The following is a 19,071-nucleotide window of genomic DNA, read 5'->3' on the forward strand; positions in this document are numbered from 1 at the left end:
TAATATTATTTCGGATTCAATGTAACTCGCCAGCCTTCCGAAATGCTGGCAATGGCACACCATCATCCGATCTCTTCTACTCTGATGTCGTTTCGTGTGCCGTCTCTTTCTCCTTTAGCAGCCAAAAGCCTATCTACGAGATGAGATGTCATTACATTGCGTCAATATTTAGTCAACGAATAAGTATAATAATTATGTTTTATAGTCATTTCTCTCGAGTCTATCCTATGGCAGTCCGTATTGTCTGCACGGGGCAGAAGAACATCAAGCGGGCTTTAACTGTGTCCAAAGTACGGCGAGCGAGGGGGAGTGTTGCCAGATTGGGCCAAATTTCCCGCTGCCCTTCCACCTGCCTCCAGGTTTAACAGATTGAGCGGAAACTCTGCCCCAATCTGGCAACACTGGCAAGGGGAGGGAATCCCTCCACTGTCTGACGCTCCTTTTTACCAAGGAAACCCGCATGCGTTCTCTGACGCAACTGCCCATTTTAGGAAGCATGCGTCAATGGGCTGTACCAAAACAAGAAAACGGTGGACGTGAAGGGAAACATAAACTGAAATACCAGCGTGGGCGTTCCAGACATCGAGATACGATTGTTTATCTTATTTGAAATACAGATTTTAACACTGGGATGGGACTCTTGCGTATTTTTGTCAAGTATTAGGCTAATTCCAGGATTTGCATCTCCCGACGCGGCGCCTGGACAAACGTGACCCCTCCCTGGTTGCAGTGGCGACGCCCAGAATGTGACGTACAGTTTCGTTGGCGTTGAAAAGCGGTCGCGCTTCTACATAGTGCCATTGAAGTGAGTCATCTTTAGGAAGTGTGGAAAGGAGGAAAGAAAGAAAAAAAAGTTAGATCTGTTCCGTGCACGGCAGGTAACAGCGATAAGGTCTGTAATAGAGAAAAAAGACGAGGGAAATTATACCTAGTCGAGCTTTTTAAAAGACTCTCCACCTGCGTGAGTCACATCCCATTTAAGGTTCACCTGAAGGCGCGTCGTTGCTTGAGGTGTGCTGGCCTACTTTACTTAGAAGTTTGCGCACATCACAGGCAACACATTTTTCAAACTTTTGTAGTGGACTTATGACTTAAGGACTAGTCGAGTCTTAAAAAGAAAAATCGCAATTACGTGCGATGCCAATGCTATTCATCTATTATTACTAGGGCGTAAAAGTCATTCGCTTCAATTAATTTAGAGGAACATAAATGCACTCAGGAGTTTTCCACCACTCTTCTGGATATTCGAGATAACGTCTTGAGAATCAAAGGATTTCACCGCTGCCCTCTCCCACCGTCGAGATTTGTTCCAAGGCTTCAGAGCTCCCCGCAGTAGTCTACTGAAGTCTTCCTCCCTCTCCTGGATCATGTACCAGGACTACTCCGGGAACTACGACACCTCGTCCCGCGGCAGCAGCAGCACCTCTCCGGCCCAGCCAGAGTCGTTCACCAGCGGCAGCAGCACGATCGGGAGTCCGGTCTCTACCTCCAACTACCAGGTATGGCTCGCAACAACACATCACGGCGTTCCAAAACATTACAAAGAAAATAAACATGACAACCGTTTTAATGTAGGCGGTTTTCTGTAAACATTTGACCAGAATATTCATAAGACACACACACATTTCTATGTGCATAAGATGTGTGCCAAAACCTTTTATCTTGAAGAACGTGGACGAACGCAATGACCCGTTTGATCAGTGACTGGACTGATGCGTAATACATCGCCTTTACGCACTGCTTTGGGTTCGTGAGTGGTCGTAGTTTGGATTAGGATGACTCGGACTTTTAGTTTTGGTGGTAGTCCAAGATCTGCGCTTCGAAACAAAAAGCAAACTAGCCTTTACAAGTTGGGAACCACCGATCAGTTACATTGCGCATTAGATATGCAGTGCACGCTGTGGATGGGGTGAATTGTTCTAGCGGTAGTTTGGGTCGAACATATGGCCTGTTGAAGTGCTTCTTGATTTGACAGTTCGTTATGAATTCTGTTTTATTGGACCGAGGCTCCTGTTCTCTGTCGACCGCCAGAGAGCCAGAGCTCTGTGCGCATGTATTCCCCCTTTTTAGAGCGGTTTACGCACAACTACATACAAAACTAGAATTGTACAAAACGATAAATTCATAACAAACTAGAACAGTTCAATGACCATTTAGGGCTAGGCATCGAAGATGAGCACCAACGCGCACACAATTTATGAATTTAACCAAACCATTGTACGCCTGTGGCAAAGCGCTGTCGGGTTGCGCGACGGCGGGATTTGACGTCTTTATACGCATTGCGAGGTTCAAATACGGGGTTAGGCCTCCATAGAGGCTTAAACATGTCGCACCTTGAAACAACAGTTTAATCGTCGTGCCCTGCGAATTTACCTAACAACCAAACACTCCGGGGAAAGACAAAATGTACCAATACGGGGTGCTTGTCAGTTCAGCAAAACTTGTTTCGGGCCAACGCACATCGTGTTGGCCTACATCTGTTTCTACTGCTAGTGCCCGTTTGGAAATCATAGGGTAGGCTGGGAATCCGGGAAATTAACAAGTGCTGGCACTGTTGCACGTTATTGCGCAGCGGCTTCTCTGGAAATCTCCAGCCCAATAATAAGCCCTGACGGTAAAGCAATCCTTGATAGAGACGTGACGTCACCTTCAAGTTTTGCCTCACCGCTTCCCATTAAACGATTGTGTTCTCTTGGGGTACATAAAGAGAATTGCCTTTCATCTTGCCTAACACACACACACACGCACACGCACACACACACACGCAATAAACTTCCACGCTGGCGCACACGCACCCCTCTCCCCCTCCACCCCCCTCTCTAAATTCCAGGCTGCTTCCCGCTTTACTGGAACTTGCTCGTTGTATGCACGTGGCTAACAAAATCTGCCGGTGACTCACTGGGAAAACAATGTGGGACTAGTGGGAAGATGGTGGGACGTAAATCAGAAAAAAGTGCGTGGAAAAGGAGGTGCGTGCAAAAATCTTGTAGGCCCATTATATAGGCAACAAGACATGTCTGATACAGGAAGTAACGCTGACCGATGGACGCGGCGAGTATTGCACAATACAAGCCCGATCCCCTGCCTTTCATGTTGTTTACCCATAAGAGAACCGCTCCGGAGAGCTGCACACTTTTTGTAATTCAATATACGGACCATCGGTGTGACTTCATCCTCAAGCAGCTTGCCTTATCAGCACAACTCTTATCAGTCATTTGTCGTTTACGTCTATCATGACGAATCTGTTTATTTTTACCATGAATAATCTGTTCCACGCTCGTTTCCTTTCCGTGTTGCTCAGGGGGGCTTTCGGTGTGCACCGATAGTGTATAGTGGAGAACATGCACTAGCGGGTCCGGTGGGGGGGCTTTTCCCGGCGCGTATCACCACGTTCCACTCCAGGGATTAAATGTGTGAAAGTGTTTTCACTCATACGTGGGCTGGATCATTACTCATAATGACTCAAATGCTGAACACGGTATGAATTTGATTGAGGCAGGTGGCTCTTTGTTGTGTGTGTGTCCGTGTTTTGTCGATTGAGCTGTCAAGGAGTAGTAATAGAGCATGGGATGGAGGGGGTTGGGGGTGTTGGATGAAGAACGCTACAATGCTCACAGGATTAGGCGCACCAAAACACGCGTTGATATGACACAGAGGGCTCGCATCTAACATCTCTCTCTCTCTCTCGCTCTCTCGCCCGCAGAAGTACAGGGCCGACATGCCCGGCTCCAACAGTGCCTTCATACCTACCATCAATGCCATAACGACCAGCCAGGACCTCCAGTGGATGGTCCAGCCCACCGTCATCACCTCCATGTCCAACCCGTACTCCCGCTCCCACCCCTACAGCAACCACCTGACCAGTGGGCCAGGCCTGCTGGGCCACCACAACCCGCTGGCCAGGCCCGGCGTCATACGCTCCATCGGAGACACCCGCGGACGCCGCAAGAGGGACGAGCAGGTGAGAGAGAGAGAGAGAGAGTGAGAGAGAGAGAGAGAGAGAGAGAGAGAGAGAGAGAGAGAGAGAGAGAGAGAGAGAGAGAGAGAGACGGGGACAGAGAGACACACAGAGAGGCACAAAGAGAGAGAGAGACACACACACACACAGATAGAGAGAGAAAGACCGAGAGAGAGAGATGCAATGATGATGGATTCAAAATACGTTTTTGCATCTTCGCATCTTCAAGTGCGTACCATCGTGTTAATGGGCTTATAGCGATGGGGGATTCTCACCACATCGCTCCAGTCCTTTCCCCCTACACGGGTGCCGTAACCAACGCCGGCTTTAGACACATAGTTCATGGAGGTATTTGTTATGTCGGAGCCCAAACAACTGGGCTGTTGTCCTGTGCAGTCATCAGTACATCATTAAGGTAATTCCATAACGCCACGGTGTATTATCCAAAGCACCTTTAACATTGTCAGCGATAATCACTGTCTCGAAGCACTCACTAAAGGTTTTAGAGTGTGTGTGTGTGTGTGTGTGTGTGTGTGTGTGTTTGTGTGCGCGTACGTGTGAAACATACTGAACTAGTTTGCTGTGCGTGTCCTCAGCTCACCCCCGAGGAGGAGGAGAAACGGAGGGTTCGCCGCGAGAGGAATAAGTTGGCCGCAGCGAAATGTCGCAACCGCAGACGAGAGCTCACCGAAATGCTGCAAGGGGTGAGTTGAGCTGCGTGCGCACACAACGCCGAACACGCACACCTGTCGGATACAGCGGCGTTGAGGATGACGATGAGGATGATGATAATAATGTTGAGGAGGAGGGGGAGTAGGAGGAGGAGGAGGCTGGTTGAGGAGGAGCAGAAACCGGTTCTGTTGGCTTCTTGTACTTGCAGAAGTTCATCGGGTTTAGTTGAGGGTTCCATGCTCTAGTGGGGATTCTTCCCCCACTCCTTTTATGTGTGTGTGTTTGTGTGTGCGTGTGTGTGTGTGTGTGTGTGCGTTTGCCAAAATGCGCAAGTCTTCGTGTCAACACTTGTATTTTTTACGATTTACGTTGTACTCCTCACTTTTGTGAGACCAGCTCAACACGATGCCTCATGGCTTCAACAACATCTTAAACAGTGTTAGGAGTCTCAAAGCACAATTCGTTTGTGCCTGATGAACTTCAGACATTTCCTCCTGATTTCTTTTTAGCACACGCCTTCCTCAGAACGCACCAGCCTCCATTCCATCGCACTGGTTTGACTGGTGCTCCACGTGTGACAGAGACCGAGGCACGGAGAGAGAGAGAGAGAGAGAGAGAGAGAGAGAGAGAGAGAGAGAGAGAGAGAGAGAGAGAGAGAGAGAGAGAGAGAGAGAGAGAGAGAGAGAGAGAGAGAGAGAGAGAGAGAGAGAGAGAGAGAGAGAGAGAGAGAGAGAGAGAGAGAGGGGGGGAGAGAGAGAGAGAGAGAGAGAGAGAGAGCGAGGACGAGGACGATGAAAAGCTGTTTTGTTTTGGTGCTGTTGTAGACAGAGGTACGGCTTGTCTTGCTTGGCAGCGAGTAACAGATTCTAAATAGACTAATTAGCTCAATTACAGTGAGGTTGAGCTTGTCAGCCCCCTCTCCCCTACCCACTGACCCATCCCCCCCCCCCCCCCCGCCGGAATGGAATGCGCTGTAGGCAGCTGTCTCTGTGAATGCGGGACTTTTTTGGTTGGAAATGGGGCTCATTTCTAGTCTCGACCACATATGTACTGACGTGCACGCTTCACTCTGTGATGTGCATCTCTCTCACGCACGCACACACAAACACTCACTCATCAACACAGACATGTTCACACGCACACACACGAATGTTCACACACACACATTTTCACACACACACACACACACACACACACACACACACACACACACACAGACACAGACACAGACACACACACACACACACACACACACACACACACACACACACACACACACACACACACACACACATACAAACAAACATACAAACGCTCACATGCAAGCACACATATACACAGATGTATCCAGACACATAAAAACATGCTCACATGCAAGCACACTGATACAGATACACACGCACACAGTTGCATACACACCCACACACGCAAACACAAACACACACACACACACACATTGCCACCACAACTATTGCTCCCAGGGAAAAGACTACGCCCCTTGTGCTTTGGCAGCACTATCTATTCAAATTCCGAATAAGGAAGATATTTCTCCCAGCTGTGTGAAGAGGGACGATATGTACCAGCGACTTCAGGAGCCGATATCCTCCCGTAGAGTTCAGCACGGCGTCAGCTCCGTCGCGCCTCCTGTCCTGTGGTTTATTCTCCCCCCTCCACTTCCTCATACCTTTGCCCCTTAATCACCTCTCAGACGGTTGGTGCGTGTATGTGATTATCTGTCTTTATCTGCCCCAGTCTGCCTTAGTGACTAGAATCTTTTAAAGAGTCTGCCTTTGTTTTCAGACAGATTCATGGTGTGCGGCTTTGAAACACACCCGTGTTTCAAAGCCGCACACCATGAATCTGTCTGAAACCATACAACACTGTATGGTATTGTTATGAGTTCAAGACCACATCATACTGAGACCGATAAAACCTGCTGGAAATAACTCACACTCGGCGAGAACGCTGTTAGATAAGATGTTTTGAGCATGCTTATCTGCAGATTAAATTCCCATTGAGTTGCCCCGCTGTTCGGGGTTGTCAGAGAAAACTTAAGCTAACAAACAGTGCCCTCTGTTGGTGAGATATAGCAATGCACATGATGCCAGCCATGCTTTGTGGTCCAGATTAGTTGTGATACCGTTTTCAGATGCAGATGTATTTATTACGAATCTGAACGCGATGATCACATGATTGTGACACAGATCGTCAATAATCAATCAAGGATACTTTTGGCCCCTGGTGGTTCCCGGTCGCTCATGCATTGCCGTTGTTGTCCCCGCAGGAGACTGAGAAGCTGGAGGAGGAGAAGGCGGACCTGCAGAAAGAGATCGAGACCCTGCAGAAGGAGAAGGACAAGCTGGAGTTCATGCTGGTGGCCCACAACCCCGCATGCAAGCTGCCCGCCGACGACCACCTCCACCAGGGGGCCCACCACCACCACAACAACAACAACCACAACCACAACAACAACCACAACAACAACCACCACCACCAGCAGCAGCACCAGCAGCAGCAGCAGCAGCAGCCGCAGCACCACCACCACCACCACCTCCACAACCAGCAGCAGTGTGCGCCACTGCCCCTCACCATGCGCTCTAGCCTGGGACCCCGGGCGCCCGTCAACGCCGTGGTGGTGAAGCAGGAGCCCGACGAGGACGACAGCGAGGAGGAGGAGGTGGAGATGGATATGGAGATGAGCGGCAAGCCCCAGCGCTCCGTCATCAAGCCCATCTGCCTGGGCGGCGGCGGCGGCGGCGGCGCCATCGGGGGCATCATGGGGATGTACTGCACCGACGGGGACAGCCTCAACACGCCGGTGGTGGCCGCCTCCACACCGGCCTCCACGCCCAGCGCCCCCAGCCTCATCTTCACCTACCCCAACCTGCTGGAGCCCGACAGCCCCTCGGCCACCTCCGAGTCCTGCTCCAAGGCCCACCGCCGCAGCAGCAGCAGCGGGGACCAGTCCTCGGACTCGCCCACGCTGCTGGCCCTTTGAGAGGCCTCTACCGGAGGGGAGGAGGGGGGGGGGGGGGGGGGGGAAGGGGTGGAGGGATGGAGAAGAGGTGGTTCCCCCCCCCCCCCCGTCTGGTGACATACTGCACTGAGGTTGAGATCTGAAACACAACACTGTTGAATGCCAAAGTGTTTTGGGGGCACACACGCTTACGCGCATTCCACCTGGCGGCCGGAAGGAAAGACATTCAAGAGCACAAAAGAAAATGAACGTATTTTTTGGTTGTTGTTTTTTTCAAAGAAGAGAGAGAAAGTCCAGATCAAGCGGAACGGGCTGAGCAGTTTGCTTGCCCCCGGGAGAGCCATCAAGGCTATGCTGCTTGTTCCTACTTTTTTAATTATGCTTTCATATACCTTTGATTTCGTTTTTTTTGGTTTAAATATGTCGGATAAAAACACGCACCTATCTCAACGGGTGTCGTCCCTTCTCCATTTCAACCTGAGTGTCAGCTTGTTTACATAACAGATGAATTTGAAGTTAACTGATGCCTATTATCAGGCAGTCATGAATGGAGATGATCATACATCCAAGGGCAAAATTAAGAATATCAATATTTTTATAAACCATGTTAGAAAAGCCATGTGGACAACACTTGCACTCTGCCAAGATCAATCAATTTAAATATGTAAACGAGGACAGCTTTACTCTGCGTTCTGTCTCTCTCTCTCTCTCTCTCTCTCTCTCTCTCTCTCTCTCTCTCTCTCTCTCTCTCTCTCTCTCTCTCTCTCTCTCTCTCTCTGTCTCTCTCTCTCTCTCTCTCTCTCTCTCTCTCTCTCTCGCTCCCTCTCCTTTTTTAAATATTTACTTCAGTCGGACGTCGGTCCTGGGAGTGGAGGTGTGTGGATGTGCTCGTGGACATTGTTGATGTAATTCCCGTCTCTTTTTTGACAGTAATTGATACCCTGTGCTGGTACATACTTCTTCTGTTTAGTGGAGAACCTCGCCCTCCCTTATCTCTGCCTGTAGAAAAGCCCCAACCAGCCACTGCCGTGCCTGGAACCACTCAGTGTTGCAAAAGGATACGAGCCAATTTTATATTGACACCCCGCTCCTCGGTTTCGCCATAGCGTTGGATGGCTCCACCTCGCAGTGGTTTATCAATGTTGCTTCAGTGATCTTGTGTTTTAACGTTGACCAGGTGTGCAGGAATTGTCTGTGATTTATTTTCTATTTTCGACCATTGATGTCAGGGATGTTCCCTCATGTTTAGTGGACCCCCCCCCCCCCCACACCTGCTCATCCCCACCCAGCAGGACTCCAGGAGTCTTCACTGTCGTGATGGAGGGGAGTTGAATCCATGCCATGTTTTGATACATGCCGTGTTGCTGTGCTGCGCTGTGGAGGGGATGCATTCGCACAGACTCGTCTTGTCGGGATGATTATACTTTGTTGTTTTTTTTGCTTGGACTTTTGGAAGAAATAATAACCCTGATAATTTAAAAGAGCTCTGCTGGATTTTGTATTTTTTGTTGTTTCTTGCAAATTCTCTCAATACTTTCTTTTCCCACAGTGAAGGTTTTTTTAATCCATTTTCAAATAGCCTCTCAAGGCAAGCAGTTTTTAAAAAAGCCCAAAACAGTTTGTATTACATGTGTCATGTATGCCGTGATCCGTCTGCCAGTGCTGTTCACCTTAATAATAAAAGCAAAGCCACTGTGGTAGAGACTCCTGCCAGCTTACAATGATGTCACTCTAAATGCACCTTTTCTTACTAAGGGTGATCATTTAAGATTTCAGCTTCACTGCAGATTTCAGCTCATGTAAGGATGTTTTGGTGTACCTATACCAACCTTCTCAATACTGGGTAGAGACGTTGTCACTAGTGGAAGCCTTATTGGCTCATATGCAATGTCACTCAAGGCAACTAATTAATTTTAGACCAATGGCAAGGGATTAAACACTTGGGAAGACTGGCGCAAGACAGAATACCTGAGGGTCTACAAAACACTTATTGAAGCAAACAAACTTAAAATTGTAAAAGATGTTGTGAGAATCTCAAGGGGGTATGGATTTTATTAAATAAAAAATCACCAAGCACTGAGACGAATAGAGAAACTATATTTAGGACTTATTTGTTTTCCTCAAACATTCCTCCTAGTGTAAATTCAGGGGTTACCTTTACCTTTTATAAATATAAATATATAAATATATTTTTGTCGATGTTGATGTCAATAATGGAAGAGAGAGAGCGAGAGCGAGCTGAGACCTTTGTTGTGCTGGATGCAGCAAATGGACTTTGACATTGAATTTAAAGACTGCTGCTGTAATGTGTAAAGGTTTTGTTTCGAAGGAACGTGCCATCTGTATTTATCTTGTGATGAGTCTTTAGTTATGGTATCAAGCGGATACAACAGGGGGAAAACAGCTCAACTCTACATTGGAAACATGTGACATAAATTGATACCAAAAAAAGCCATTATTGTGGGTGAGTCTGCTATGTCTGTACGTGTAGGTTTCAATCGATCCTTCGATCCCCTTAGAAAAACATAGGAAAGCCATTGACTGTAGATCTTTTACTGTACATGTAATCTACTGTCTACTGCCTGTTTTCAACTACTATTACTTATTTTCCAAATGCTTTAACTGTTTTAAAATGATTCAAAATCAATAAAAAAAAACAGCAATATGTAAAGCCAGTGTTTGTTAATTTAAAACAATAATAAAAACATTTTGAAATGCACAAATGCTTGTTGCCGTTTTATTGATTGATTCATGGATAATCTCAACCATATTTCTACCATGCAGTGAAACGTATTTGAAATGTTTGTATTCAACATGTCCATTTTAGTGTCAAGTATCATTATGTACATTGTTTCTGTCTTAGTGGTGTAGGGTCCACACTGCACCACAGAGATAGGAACACTGTCAGATAACACTCTGGAAACCCGGGTTCGACTCCCGCTGATATTTCCATTTAACCAAAATGTATGTTTTAAACGTTATCATATCTATTCCACCGTCATATATAACCTCGTACCAATTTTTATTTTCTAATCTCCATGGGAAAGCTGAGACAAATTGCCTAACGCTCTGGAAACCCGAGTAGCCTACAAGCATGGACCTATTAAGGAAAGGACAGCGGACTAAAACATGTCCGCCCATTCATTCCATGGACCTATTAAAGAAGGGCTACAAGTCCTGCTGATTTAATGTTTTTTCTTCTGTGAATTGTAAACTCAGGGGTAATCTCCAACCAAGGCCAAGTCGGCGTCTTGGCGGTTCAGCCCCTGTTGATGGTGAACACTTTATAGCTCCCAAGTTTTAGTCCCCGCACATAAGGTCACCAAGAACCAAAGGCGTCTTGAAACGTTGCGTGCGTTTTTGTTTAAAAGTTACTTTATTTTAAGATAACCCCACTACGATTTTTTTTGGTTCATCTACCTGCCAGGGGCGGATCTAGCCATTTTGGGGCCCTAGGCAAAATATAGACATGGGGCCCTCATTTTTGAAACACGTACACAAAACAACTAACCATCCCAATACTCTTAGAATCGCAATAAACCCATAGTGCACTGCCACTCAACTCTCCACAGTAAAATCAGTTTCAGATTTCTCCAGCCTTTGCCAAAATTCCATGTTTATTACTCAAACGAGAGAGAGAGAGAGAGAGAGAGAGAGAGAGAGAGAGAGAGAGAGAGAGAGAGAGAGAGAGAGAGAGAGAGAGAGAGGTGTTTAGGTGTGCAAGTGGTTAAGTTCTCCATCTTCAAATGTCCATTTTCCCTGTTGCCTTCACCATTTCATGTGAGTAAAACAGTGTGTGTGTGTGTGTGTGTGTGTGTGTGTGTGTGTGTGTCTGTGTGTCTGTGTGTCTGTGTGTGAGTGAGAGAGAGAGTATGTGAGTGAGTGAGTGACTGAGTGAGTGGCAAAGCTGTGTGTGTGTGTGTGTGTGTGTGTGTGTGTGTGTGTGTGTGTGTGTGTGTGTGTGTGTGTGTGTGTGTGTGTGTGTGTGTGTGTGTGTGTGTGTGTGTGTGTGTGAGAGACAGAAAGCATTTGTAAACACAAAGACAGCTTTTTGTTTTCGTTTAGCACAACAACTATCATAATTCCGCCGCTTCATTTTCACCGAGTTGCATCCCTCTGCTTTGGTTTGAAGTAAGTTATTTCGCGCTGCGCGCGTTACTACGTAATCATATTCTGGACTAGTCCAATGCACAATGGAGGGGGGCATGTGTGCTGGAAAATTATTATTTAGGCCTTAGTTCGGCATTATGTTGATATTTTTGTTATTTTTTTCTACTAGAAATGTGTTTTTCTTTTTTACTTTACATAAGTAATGGCTGGGGGGGTCAGATTTGGGGGCCCCTAATAAAGACAGATTTGGTTGGGGCCCTAGGCACTTGCCTAGGTTTGCCTAATGGAAGATCCGCCACTGCTACCTGCTAAAGTTAGCGTAATATCGCGTGGGTTGAGTGAGACATATGAGGTGTCACGAAAGCACGTGAAAAGGAGGGTCATTTAGTGAGTCTCCGGCTCAATCATGGACCTATTAAAGATGGGCGCAATGCGTGATAATTGACCCTGAACTTGATAGAAATCATTCGATATGCGCCGTCCGCCGTCCTTACTAGTTCAGTGTCATCTAATGACCACTAGATGGGGCCAGCCTCACTTTGGTTCGATTCCATTCCCAATAGCGCTTCTTCAAAAAAGCGTTATATCTTTTGTATTATCCTTCAGCTGTTGCGAGGGTTACTGATTAAAGTAAACAATCAAACGGATAATTCACATAAATAAAATGAATTGGAATCTTATACCGTTGTTTATTTTTATAAATGAAAATGTGATTGTAGGCCGAATTTTCGTTTAAGGTTGGTGGAGTGGATGTCCCTCTCTGTGGCAGGCCGCCAGCAGCAGCAGCGCAGGCTCTTCAGCAGCATCACAAATAACTAAGCCCTTAAACTTGCTCCACGCGCACACACACACACACACACACACACACACACACACACACACACACACACACACACACACACACACACACACACACACACACACACACACACACACACACACACACACACTTTGACATGTTTTTTTAAATTCCAAGACATAATTGCATTCATTGCTTTTGTAATACTGTTAAAACGTATTTATTGATGAGGCATTAGACCTCAATAACTGCGGTATTCAAGGGCCAAGTCAGTGCAGCTGCTGTATTGAATTGAACAGACTGTTCCTTCATACTGTAGGTGAGCTTACCTGGATGTGTCGGCACAAGACTCCTGCTGTTGCAGTCTGCTGTGCTCAAATCGTTAATGGACGAACGAATAAGTTACTTGTTGCTTATTTGTTTGTTTGCACTCAACACATTGATAACTCTTATGTGAGACTGTTCAACGGCTTCACAACTTTCCTGGCCATGTTTCTGAAGTCATTGAGTTGTAAGAACTAAAGTGACATACAAGTATTTAAATTGGAAGTTCTCCTTAGTGGCTAGTGTTGTCGTGCCCAGCGTTGCAATGGCGAAATGTGATGAAGGGGTGTTTCCCTATGCCCCGCCGAGTGATACAGAGAAGGGTCTAGCTGCAGGCTTGGGCGTTTCCGTCATGACACAAGAACGCCCTTTAGGCGTTCCTGGTAGCGTTTCATCGACCAATCACGAGGTGTTTCGTAAGGCATACTGGGTTTCGCAAGGCATACTGCGAAGCACAGTCGCAAGGCATACTATGCTTTCCTTCCTTAATGGCAATTCTACCTCTCTCATTAGATTTAGCAATCATGGAGCCCCCACTTGGCTAACGTTAGTTCTATGCTACCTGTCACGCCCAGCTTTGCCGTGCTGGATGTGCCCCACTACCTGTCTTGCTTGGCTTGTCATGATTTTATGTGTTCCGTGTCCGTGTTCCTTCTATCGCCACTAGGGGGAGCTGTCTCTATTGGCCGTGCCAGGCTAATGACTGGGCTGATTGAGCTGGAGATAAAAGACGCATTTCCCGTCGGCTCGGTCTCTCTCACTACTGCTATGGCCTGACGGGGAAGGGCTGGCTGCAGCTTCGCTCCTCATCTTTACCTTACTTTGCTTTATATTACATCTACTGATATGCACTACACTTTTGGTTTGGCTTCCCCTTACTGATAAGGTTTTGCATTCAGCACTTTAAATAAATAATTGTTCCATCTTTATAATCAGCGTGGCCTCCCTTTGTTATGTCAGCTCTACTCGAGCCAAGTGGTCCTGACATACCCGTGCTTGCAACTGCTGTTTGAGAAAATCTAACTAGCGTATGTTTCGGATGTTGACAGCCGTGCGAAGAAGAAGGGGTTCGGTGTTGACGGTGAAAGTTAGGCCGGTTTATAGCAGAGTTTCCGTTTTCAGTTATTACCGGTCAATGACCGGAAAAAAATGAGGAGGACAAACAATTCTAAATGTCCCCGGTCAGAATGACCAGTGGCGACTGGTCATTAGGGGCAAGTTGCTACTCTCACAAGAAAAAAAAGAAAAGAAAATTAAAATGAAAAAAAAGGAAATATAGAAAAAATAGAATATATATATATTTTTATATATATTTTTTTTTAAATAATCTCCCCAGAAAATACTATAAAATAATAAGTTCGGCGCTTATATTTAATTTTTAGTCGACCCTGGCTTGCATCTTCGGGGCAAAAGTGGGGGCAAAAGGGGCTCTAGCCCCACCAACCCAATGCAATGTGTATTGGACTTGAAACATTGAAATGCGCATGCTCAGAGTGTTTCTCTGTTGAAGTGGGCGGAGAATATTTTACTTTTATGACAAAGATGGAAGCCTATTCAACATACTTGCATACTATTATTTTAAAAATGAAAGAGGGGTTTTGTTTTATATAATTTGTTTATTGTATAAGTCGCTGATGGAGGTGTTATTCTATACAGTGTTACCCTTTAGGTTTCATTTGATAAAAACGACAGTGTTACCCCTTATGTTTTTTCCCAAGATGACTGATGAAAAACAACAGTGTTACCCCTTATATTTTATTTGACAAGGACAATTATTTTATTTTTTTTAAATATGTTTTTTTTCATGACGACCAATAAAATACAACAGTGTTACCCCTTATATTATATTTGACAAAGACAGCAGTGTTACCCCTTATGTTTTTTTTCATGACTACCAATAAAAAAAAACAGTGTTACCCCTTGTGTTTTTTTTCATGACGACCAATAAAAAACAACACTGTTACCCCTTATGTTTTTTTTTCAAATATGTTTTTTTTCATGACGACCAATAAAATACAACAGTGTTACCCCTTAGATTTTATTTGACAAAGACATCAGTGTTACCCCTTATGTTTTTTTTCATGACTACCAATAAAAAGCAACAGTGTTACCCCTTGTGTTTTTTTTCATGACGACCAGAAAAAAACAACAGTGTCACCCCTCATGTTTCATTTGATAAAAACGACAGTGTTACCCCTTATGTTTTTTCCCATGAACGCTGATGAAAAACAACAGTGTTACCCCTTATATTTTATTTGACAAGGACATTTTTTTTTTTTTTCAAATATGTTTTTTTTTCATGACGACCAATAAAAAACAACAGTGTTAGCCCATATGTTTTTTTCCCATGATGACTGATGAAAAACAACAGTGTTACCCCTTATATTTTATTTGACAAGGACAATTTTCTTTTTTTTTTCAAATATGTTTTTTTTTCATGACGAACAATAAAATACAACAGGGTTACCCCTTATATTTTATTTGACAAAGACAGCAGTGTTACCCCTTATGTTTTTTTTCATGACTACCAATAAAAAGCAACAGTGTTACCCCTTGTGTTTTTTTTCATGACGACAGATAAAGAATGACAGTGTTACCCTTTACGTATCTTTTGATAAAAACGACAGTGTTACCCCTTATGCTTTTCCCATGATGACTGATGAAAAACAACAGTGTTACCCCTTATATTTTATTTGACAAGGACAATTTTTTTTTTTTTTCAAATATGTTTTTTTTTCATGACGACCAATAAAAAACAATAGTGTTACCCCTTATGTTTTTTTTCATGACGACCAATAAAAAACAACAGTGTTACCCCTTATGGTTTTTTTCGTGACGACCAAAGAAAAACGACAGTGTCACCCCTCATGTTTCGTTTGATAAAAATGACAGTGTTACCCCCTATGTTTTAATTGAAAATATCAACAGTGTTACCCCTTATGTTTTTTTTCATGACGACCAATAAAAAATGACACTGTTACCCCTTATGTTTTTGTCATGAGGACCAAAGAAAAACGACAGTGTCACCCCTCATGTTTCATTTGATAAAAACGACAATGTTACCCCCTATGTTTTAATGGATAAATATCGACAGTGTTACCCCTTATGTTTTTTTCATGACGACCGATAAAAAAGGGCAGTGTTACCCCTTATGTTTCATTTGATAAAAACGACAGTGTTAACCCTCATGTTTCATTTTATAAAAACGACAGTGTTACCCCTTGTGTTTTTTTCATGACTACCAATAAAAAACAACAGTGTTACCCCTTGTGTTTTTTTTCATGACGACCAGAAAAAAACAACAGTGTCACCCCTCATGTTTCATTTGATAAAAACGACAGTGTTACCCCTTATGTTTTTTCCCATGATGACTGATGAAAAACAACAGTGTTACCCCTTATATTTTATTTGACAAGGACATTTTTTTTTTTTTTTCAAATATGTTTTTTTTTCATGACGACCAATAAAAAACAACAGTGTTAGCCCATATGTTTTTTTCCCATGATGACTGATGAAAAACAACAGTGTTACCCCTTATATTTTATTTGACAAGGACAAACACGCACGACGACCAACTTATGTTCAAATATGGTTTTTTTTCATGACGACCAATAAAATACAACAGTGTTACCCCTTATATTTTATTTGACAAAGACAGCAGTGTTACCCCTTATGTTTTTTTTCATGACTACCAATAAAAAGCAACAGTGTTACCCCTTGTGTTTTTTTTCATTACGACCAGAAAAAAACAACAGTGTCACCCCTCATGTTTCATTTGATAAAAACAACAGTGTTACCACTTATATTTTATTTGACAAAGACAGCAGTGTTACCCCTTATGTTTTTTTTCATGACTACCAATAAAAAGCAACAGTGTTACCCCTTGTGTTTTTTTTCATGACGACAGATAAAGAATGACAGTGTTACCCTTTACGTATCTTTTGATAAAAACGACAGTGTTACCCCTTATGTTTTTCCCATGATGACTGATGAAAAACAACAGTGTTACCCCTTATATTTTATTTGACAAGGACAATTTTTTTTTTTTCCAAATATGTTTTTTTTTCATGACGACCAATAAAAAACAATAGTGTTACCCCTAATGTTTTTTTTCATGACGACCAATAAAAAACAACAGTGTTACCCCTTATGTTTTTTTTCGTGACGACCAAAGAAAAACGACAGTGTCACCCCTCATGTTTCGTTTGATAAAATTGACAGTGTTACCCCCTATGTTTTAATTGAAAATATCAACAGTGTTACCCCTTATGTTTTTTTTTCATGACGACCAATAAAAAATGACACTGTTACCCCTTATGTTTTTGTCATGACGACCAAAGAAAAACGACAGTGTCACCCCTCATGTTTCATTTGATAAAAACGACAATGTTACCCCCTATGTTTTAATGGATAAATATCGACAGTGTTACCCCTTATGTTTTTTTCATGACGACCGATAAAAAAGGGCAGTGTTACCCCTTATGTTTCATTTGATAAAAACGACAGTGTTAACCCTCATGTTTCATTTTATAAAAACGACAGTGTTACCCCTTGTGTTTTTTTTCATGACTACCAATAAAAAACAACAGTGTTACCCCTTGTGTTTTTTTTCATGACGACCAGAAAAAAACAACAGTGTCACCCCTCATGTTTCATTAGATAAAAACGACAGTGTTACCCCCTATGTTTTATTCGATACATTTTGACAGTGTCACCCTTTATGGGTTTTTCATGACGACAGATAAAGAATGACAGTGTTACCCTTTACGTATCTTTTGATAAAAACGACAGTGTTACCCCTTATGTTTTTCCCATGATGACTGATGAAAAACAACAGTGTTACCCCTTATATTTTATTTGACAAAGACATCAGTGTTACCCCTTATGTTTTTTTTCATGACTACCAATAAAAAGCAACAGTGTTACCCCTTGTGTTTTTTTTCATGACGACCAGAAAAAAACAACAGTGTCACCCCTCATGTTTCATTTCATAAAAACGACAGTGTTACCCCTTATGTTTTTTCCCATGATGACTGATGAAAAACAACAGTGTTACCCCTTATATTTTATTTGACAAGGACATTTTTTTTTTTTTTCAAATATGTTTTTTTTTCATGACGACCAATAAAAAACAACAGTGTTAGCCCATATGTTTTTTTCCCATGATGACTGATGAAAAACAACAGTGTTACCCCTTATATTTTATTTGACAAGGACAATTTTCTTTTTTTTTTCAAATATGTTTTTTTTTCATGACGAACAATAAAATACAACAGGGTTACCCCTTATATTTTATTTGACAAAGACAGCAGTGTTACCCCTTATGTTTTTTTTCATGACTACCAATAAAAAGCAACAGTGTTACCCCTTGTGTTTTTTTTCATGACGACAGATAAAGAATGACAGTGTTACCCTTTACGTATCTTTTGATAAAAACGACAGTGTTGCCCCTTATGCTTTTCCCATGATGACTGATGAAAAACAACAGTGTTACCCCTTATATTTTATTTGACAAGGACAATTTTTTTTTTTTTTTCAAATATGTTTTTTTTTCATGACGACCAATAAAAAACAATAGTGTTACCCCTTATGTTTTTTTTCATGACGACCAATAAAAAACAACAGTGTTACCCCTTATGGTTTTTTTCGTGACGACCAAAGAAAAACGACAGTGTCACCCCTCATGTTTCGTTTGACAAAAATGACAGTGTTACCCCCTATGTTTTAATTGAAAATATCAACAGTGTTACCCCTTATGTTTTTTTTCATGACGACCAATAAAAAATGACACTGTTACCCCTTATGTTTTTGTCATGAGGACCAAAGAAAAACGACAGTGTCACCCCTCATGTTTCATTTGATAAAAACGACAATGTTACCCCCTATGTTTTAATGGATAAATATCGACAGTGTTACCCCTTATGTTTTTTTCATGACGACCGATAAAAAAGGGCAGTGTTACCCCTTATGTTTCATTTGATAAAAACGACAGTGTTAACCCTCATGTTTCATTTTATAAAAACGACAGTGTTACCCCTTGTGTTTTTTTCATGACTACCAATAAAAAACAACAGTGTTACCCCTTGTGTTTTTTTTCATGACGACCAGAAAAAAACAACAGTGTCACCCCTCATGTTTCATTTGATAAAAACGACAGTGTTACCCCTTATGTTTTTTCCCATGATGACTGATGAAAAACAACAGTGTTACCCCTTATATTTTATTTGACAA

General features: G+C 43.2%; 1 protein-coding gene across 2 annotated transcripts; it reads left to right on the forward strand.

Moving 5' to 3' along the window:
• The first annotated feature begins 782 nt into the window (after positions 1-782).
• Positions 783-10,326, forward strand: fosl2 (FOS like 2, AP-1 transcription factor subunit). 2 transcript variants are annotated; one of them, XM_030356473.1, is made up of 4 exons: positions 783-1,499; positions 3,704-3,961; positions 4,555-4,662; positions 6,915-10,326. In XM_030356473.1, the coding sequence occupies exons 1-4, from the start codon at positions 1,368-1,370 to the stop codon at positions 7,626-7,628; spliced, it is 1,212 nt and encodes a 403-aa protein (XP_030212333.1). In that variant the 5' UTR covers positions 783-1,367; the 3' UTR covers positions 7,629-10,326. The 2 variants fall into 2 exon arrangements, with proteins under 2 accessions (XP_030212333.1, XP_030212334.1); XM_030356474.1 differs by lacking the exon at positions 783-1,499 and adding an exon at positions 2,128-3,478.
• The last annotated feature ends 8,745 nt before the right edge of the window (positions 10,327-19,071 follow it).

The sequence above is a fragment of the Gadus morhua genome, chromosome 5, assembly GCF_902167405.1.
Source record: "Gadus morhua chromosome 5, gadMor3.0, whole genome shotgun sequence".
Taxonomy (NCBI): domain Eukaryota; kingdom Metazoa; phylum Chordata; class Actinopteri; order Gadiformes; family Gadidae; genus Gadus; species Gadus morhua.